Consider the following 6000-nt stretch of genomic DNA (forward strand, 5'->3'; position numbering starts at 1 on the left):
GCAAAAACGCTTGTGTTCATCCGATCGAGAGCTCTGACCTGCACTGACAAGTTTCATTAGTGCTGAGTCAGACAAGCAAGAATTTGTGTTGAGTGCTTCCTGTAAATGAGGAGGTATCTTTATTAAACCTGCCAATCAAAAGAACTACTACTACTTCTAAAAATAAGAGGAATATGAATAAGAATTGCTTCCTATTCCTATCATCTTTTCTCCTCCAGTTCTCCCTCCGCCATCATGGAGGATCTTCCAATCCCTGAAATTACAGCTGGGCATTTTATCTGATCCACCAACCAGCTCTTAGTGAGAAAAAAGGGGTCGACTGATATTGTTTTTTAAGGGACGACACTAATACCGATTGTTAGTACTAAATGAGACCGATAACAATATTTGGAACCGATATGCATTTACAATAAAAATGAAAATATTTCCGTAGGAATTTCAAATTTGGAATATAACAAACTCCAACACAAAACTTTATTTAAATGCCTTCAGCAAATGTTTAATCAAAACTAAAACATTCGATACCACACACAATAAGTTCCCAGCAACTTTTTTTATAAAGTCAAGTTTTTCATTAAATAACTGAGATAAAATGACGATAAATCGGCAAAATGTCATATACCAGGCCGATAATCTGTAGACCTGTAGTGATAAATGTTCAGCTCTTCTGCACGCAGTCTCCTCCCACTAAAACAGTGTCGCTAACCAACAGAGGCTGGTAGCAAGTTGAGGCGACAAAATCCGAAGTTTATCGTTTCAATGCAATTACATGATTGTGGATTATATTGATGCAGAACTGACAAGACTATTGTCTGCATATGACACCTTTTAATTTGTGCTTCTAGAGTTAGGTTTTTTTGCAGACAGGTAAGGAATTGTTAATATATTTCTTAAAGGGAGATTGGCGTGATAGAAATCTAGTTGTCTTTCAAATAGTGACCCTACAAGATCCCCAGTTTTTGCACAAACTCTTACTGCTTCTCCCATTCTTCACGTAGAAAACTGTTCTCAATGTCACTATTGAACACATAAATCTTTTTGAAGTTCAGGGAAAGCCCTGTAACACACACAAATTTCCTTTAACCTAGCTGGAAGTGTTTGTGGAATTAAATGCACACCGCTACTTGTTGCCCTCCTCCCCCTTTTTTGAAGCTAAATATAACCTACAAGAGCTCTGACCCACACATCACTGCATGTATCTTCTAGTGATAATACAATAACAGTTCCAACCGTATCTCAGTCAAGCTAAATACAGCGCTGACTAAACCTCCGTGGCACCTGCCCCACCTCCACAGGCTCATAAATCTTCAGTCAACCACTGTCAGGTGCCAACTGTTTGACAAACCACATTTCAGACCTCTCTGTCTCGCTGTGCGTCAGCGGCGCGGTCCTCTGTTTACAACGCTCTGCTGTTTTATCGTGTTCTGTCACAACCAGCACAGAAACAGACATACAGCAAAACACACAACAAAATCTCACTAATGAGGACTTTCACTGCAAGTCAGCTCGGCCCAGTGAGTGTTTTAGTTTTGCTCTGCTGAAGCATGAATGAAAACCAAAACTAAATGATTTTGAACTACATGGCACAGCTACCTTTACACAATGCAGACTACATCTATCGGTCTATTTTACTGACATATGATCTTAATTATATTTGCCAAAAAACACGACAACGTATCGAATCTTCTTTTATGATCATTTAAAAGGCACTGCAGAGTCGTGATACATTTTTATATTATTCATTTGAATAAATGCTGATGAATGAAGCAGCCTTCCCTTATTCAGTGTGGGAATTTGCTATTTTGAAAACAGGTTTGATATCAGAAAAAAAATTTTTTAATTGTCATTTATTTTCTTTATTCTGCTGTTTTTAAGTCTGTTTTCATAAGTATATTATTAGAATGGTAAATTAAATTAAATTATTCATTCATTGTTCGTCACTGCTTGTCCTCATAAGGGTCGTGGCTAAATTGTATTAATTTAAATTAAATTAAATTAAATTTGTGTTTTTTGTTTTTTTCTAGCAGGGCTGCACGACATGCAAAAAGAAAATCAGATTGCGCTAATTTTAACAGATATTGCAATTGCTTTGCGAGTCAAGGTTTTAATGGATTTTTGTATTTCATTTTCACTGAAATAAATATCTAAAAATTAGGATGTGATTTTTGCTTTGGTCTGTATAAACCAAGTGTATCCCCTTACGATCTGAATATGATTTGTCATTTAAAATAGTATGTTGTGTGACAAATATCAAAAAATGAACTGCAGCTTTTGCAATTTGGATTTTGCACTTAACCATAGTGCAATTTAGATATTATTTTGGTTCATCATGCAGCCATAATTTCTAGATTTCTTCTTCAAGGATAGGAAGATGATTTTCAGAATAGACTCGCAGACTGGATATAAATCACATGGCATATAAATCATAGGAACTTAGTATACTGACAAATACTCTCATTGTGCAATTTGAAAACAAAAATATGGAAAAGGTTAAAGAGAATTTGTATGAGACAGATGAATATACCTCCTTAACTGTTCTTGTCTCGGGTAGTTCATACTTTTGACTAGTTATTATTGTTTACATGAAACAGGTGTATATGTAGCTGGATGATAAGTTGAGCGCCCACTTTAATCCTTCTGCCTATAAATTCCTGCACATATACACATATGACCAGCTGTTTATGAATGACAAGACTAAGATGAATATTAAACATAGCTGGGAAAAAGGACTTTGGTGTTGACCTCCATGGATCAGATCTGGCACAGCGTTTTGTACAATGCCAAAAAAAATACTGTATTAGATAAATTGCACAAAACAAAATATAATATAATTAATAAAGTATATGTGGCTCCTGAAATAAGCAGTAAATATGACGATTCAAGCTCTGTAACATGTCGGACATGCACAAAATCAGTAGGCACGTAGTTTCATTTAAGGCGGTCATGACCACAGATCTCAGTCTGGTCTGTTCAAACAGAGATTGAGAAATTATTTGGCATTAGAATAGCAATAGATCCAAAACTTTGTATTTTTGGTGCTCGCTCCATGTCTGGACAAAAGGCAGAATTGCTCAGTATCATGTTGAATGTTGCACACCTTTCACTGCATGTTTGGCTTGATGTGAATCCACCTACATTATCAGTTTGGTATGATAAATTATTATCAGTTCTTCCTTATGAGAGACTATCTATTGTGCTGCAAGGAACCTTAGGTGAGTTTGTAAAACAGCGGTCTCCTTTCAGTGTGTATTTTGGTGGTCAGCAATAACCTGCGTTGGAGTAGACTGAGCGTAATATGCTCATTAACCTTTTTATTTATTTTTCTCCAAATTTCTTCTCTTTGTGTGTTTTTGTCATTTGTGATTTGTTTTGGTATGTTTGTGTTGTGTATACGTATTCATTTCAGGCCAGAGGTATAAGAAAGGTGTAATTTGACTATACGTGTATGCCGATCTCCTGATACGATCTGTTGTGTTCTTAAACGCATAAAAAAAGTATTTAAAAAAATTAATTCCTGCAAAACTGAAAACACTTTGTAATATCAGTGCTTCATAAATGCATTACATATCTGATCCCTGCTTTTTACTAAATTATTTTTGCCATTTTAGTGCCATAATTTAAGTAAGCATATACTATATACGGGGTTGTTAGTCTGTAGACGATTTCTTCATCCAGGGAAATTGCATCCATACTTTAAGAAATGTCCGTAAATTATTGTGACATCATAAAACTGTAAATAGGAAAACAATGAAACAGTGTTCAATTTAATATTTGTAAAATTGAACCAAACAAAACTGTTAACTTTAGAGTAAGAATATGCTGAAATAATTATATTTCTGTGATAAATTTACAGAATACTGCAGTTTAGACAAAAGAAAACTATTATTAAATTTAAACACAATTCTGTTAAAATTATAACTTGACTGTTAAAGTTAGATTTTTTTTTTACAGAATGAAACCATATTACATTTTACAAATTCGTAGCCTACAAATTGATTTTTCATTGGATCTCATCCTGAAGCTGCCTCTTTAAAGATTTAACTGATCCAGAAATCAAAATATAAATACCTTTTGAGATACTGCTGCTAACTCACCAATCCCCTGTGGATCCAAATTTAAACCAAAAAAAAGTATTTTAATGTCATTTAATGAGTGACACATCTGAATGTTCCTTAAAGCTTCAACTTTCCCATTGATGTTCACTCTAAAAAACGACAAAAACTTTTTTGCAGAAATATTAGGACTTTGCAAAAAAGTTTTTTACCTGCCCGTCATAGCTATTCAAAATTGGAAGAAAAAAAAGATTTTTTTAAATGTGGATATTTTCAATAATTAATTTAATTTGAAGGTTTTTACATATAATGTGACTGGCGGTGGAATTGCAGAAATGTTATTTTTGCCATCCAAACGTACAGTGTACATTTTACAGCTAAAGAAATCTAATTACAGGAATTTTACATTTGAATTACAAGTTTTAAATTGTTAAATTTAGGGTTTTCTTTAAAGTTGTTTACATCTTCGCTATAATTTGTACAGAACTATTCTTGCAACCACAGCTACAGGATTTTGGGGGTTTTTTTTCGTGAAAAAATTGAATTTTTACAGGGCATGCATGTGCAACTAATGGGATATTTGAATGCGAAGATAAATATGATTTAGCTGTAGCTGTTACCTCATAAAAAAAACTGCACCATTAAGGATTATATAATCTTTAATCCCATCCATGTAGTGCTTTAGCATCACATCTCCTGTTTAGTATGACTAAATTAAATGCACAGGCTGCTAAGTTTCCTCTGGACGGCTCTGACTTTGCAGAAGTAGGAACTTAGCAGCTCTGTTGTGATTAAGCAGATTGAGGCACAGTCCTGTCTGGCTGTCAGTTGATCTGATTCCCCCTGCAGTGCTGAACACAAAGCTGAAATAATACAATCCTTGTCATCTCACCAAACGTTAGCATCAAAGAGGCTTGTTTTGTTCTTACCTAAATAGTTGGTCCTGATGGTGTTAGGCTCGTTGTATCCGATCAAACGTTTATTTACATCCCAAACCAGGTTTCCAGAGCAGGACATTGTGACCATATGTGTTTTTTAATTAGCAATAACATTGAAACTAAGCTAACCCGTTCCTGTTGATGTCGCCTTTTATCTATCGTCGCCCATGGAGATCAGTCCCTGAGTGTCGGGACAGCGATAACGTTAGCTCGCTGCGACACTCCGCATCGCTGGAGGTAAAATTCTCGCTGCTGTCCTGTCTCCGCTGTCCTCCCGGGTCCACACTCACTGTCCTCCCGCTGTCTGTGCTGCTAACTGTCTGTCCTGTTAGCCTAGCCTGGTTTATTTGTGCTAACAGGCAGCGGTCAGCTGTGTCCACACAACGCGATAAACTGCGTTCGTTGGCTGAGAGGGAATGGGTGCTCGTTATGTTGAACCGCGCAGCTGGAGCGGGCGGAGTGTAAGCAGGAAAACTGGTTTGATTTCCTTTATAAACATGGGGGTAAAAGGCAACAAGCAATTTTTTTTTTTTGACATTTTTTTAAAGCTAGGGGAAAATTAGAGTTATTTTAAAGATTAATGTAAGTTTTTTCCTCTTCTTTTTTTTTTTTTTACTTTATTTGACTAAATTCAGGTATTTTTTGTGTACTTTTTGCTAATTTCTTGCTCATTTCTTGGTTCAAATGTTTCAAATATTTTTTAGGCACTAGGGAGGGAGTTATGTTTTTTGAACTGGCTTGTGGGAGGGAAAAATTTAAATAGTTGCATTTCTTTCTTTTTCAATTATTTGAATTTCTGTTAAAGCACAAAAGAATTGGGGACTGTTCTTTTTTTCGGGGGGCTGCTTTTGTATTCAGAGTTTGAAGACAATTAAGCAGGATGTTTGTCAACAGGTAAGCTGATTTGTAAACCTTTGTAGAGTCTTGTCTGGCAGGGCTGGATTTACCTGTTTCAGGCCTTCAGGGGTAAAAATGGTTGTTGGGCTGCTAACAAGACAAAGCCACAAGAT

General features: G+C 35.7%; 1 protein-coding gene across 7 annotated transcripts in view; it reads right to left on the bottom strand.

Annotated features, from left to right (window-relative positions):
• Positions 1-5393, bottom strand: part of dcaf6 (ddb1 and cul4 associated factor 6) — a 58395-nt gene extending 53002 nt beyond the window's left edge. For 3 of the 7 annotated variants that reach the window (XM_042494286.2, XM_042494284.2, XM_042494283.2), the window contains exon 1: positions 4982-5392. In XM_042494286.2, the coding sequence (XP_042350220.1) occupies positions 4982-5078 (97 nt within the window). In that variant the 5' untranslated portion in view covers positions 5079-5392. Of the gene's footprint in view, positions 1-4981 lie in introns of all 7 variants that reach the window. The other 4 variants (XM_042494285.2, XM_042494282.2, XM_042494288.2 and 1 more) reach the window with 2 other exon arrangements.
• Positions 5394-6000: the final 607 nt, after the last annotated feature.

Source organism: Plectropomus leopardus, chromosome 10 (genome assembly GCF_026936395.1).
Source record: "Plectropomus leopardus strain MGB_pleo_1.0 chromosome 10, ASM2693639v1, whole genome shotgun sequence".
Lineage (NCBI taxonomy): Eukaryota > Metazoa > Chordata > Actinopteri > Perciformes > Serranidae > Plectropomus > Plectropomus leopardus.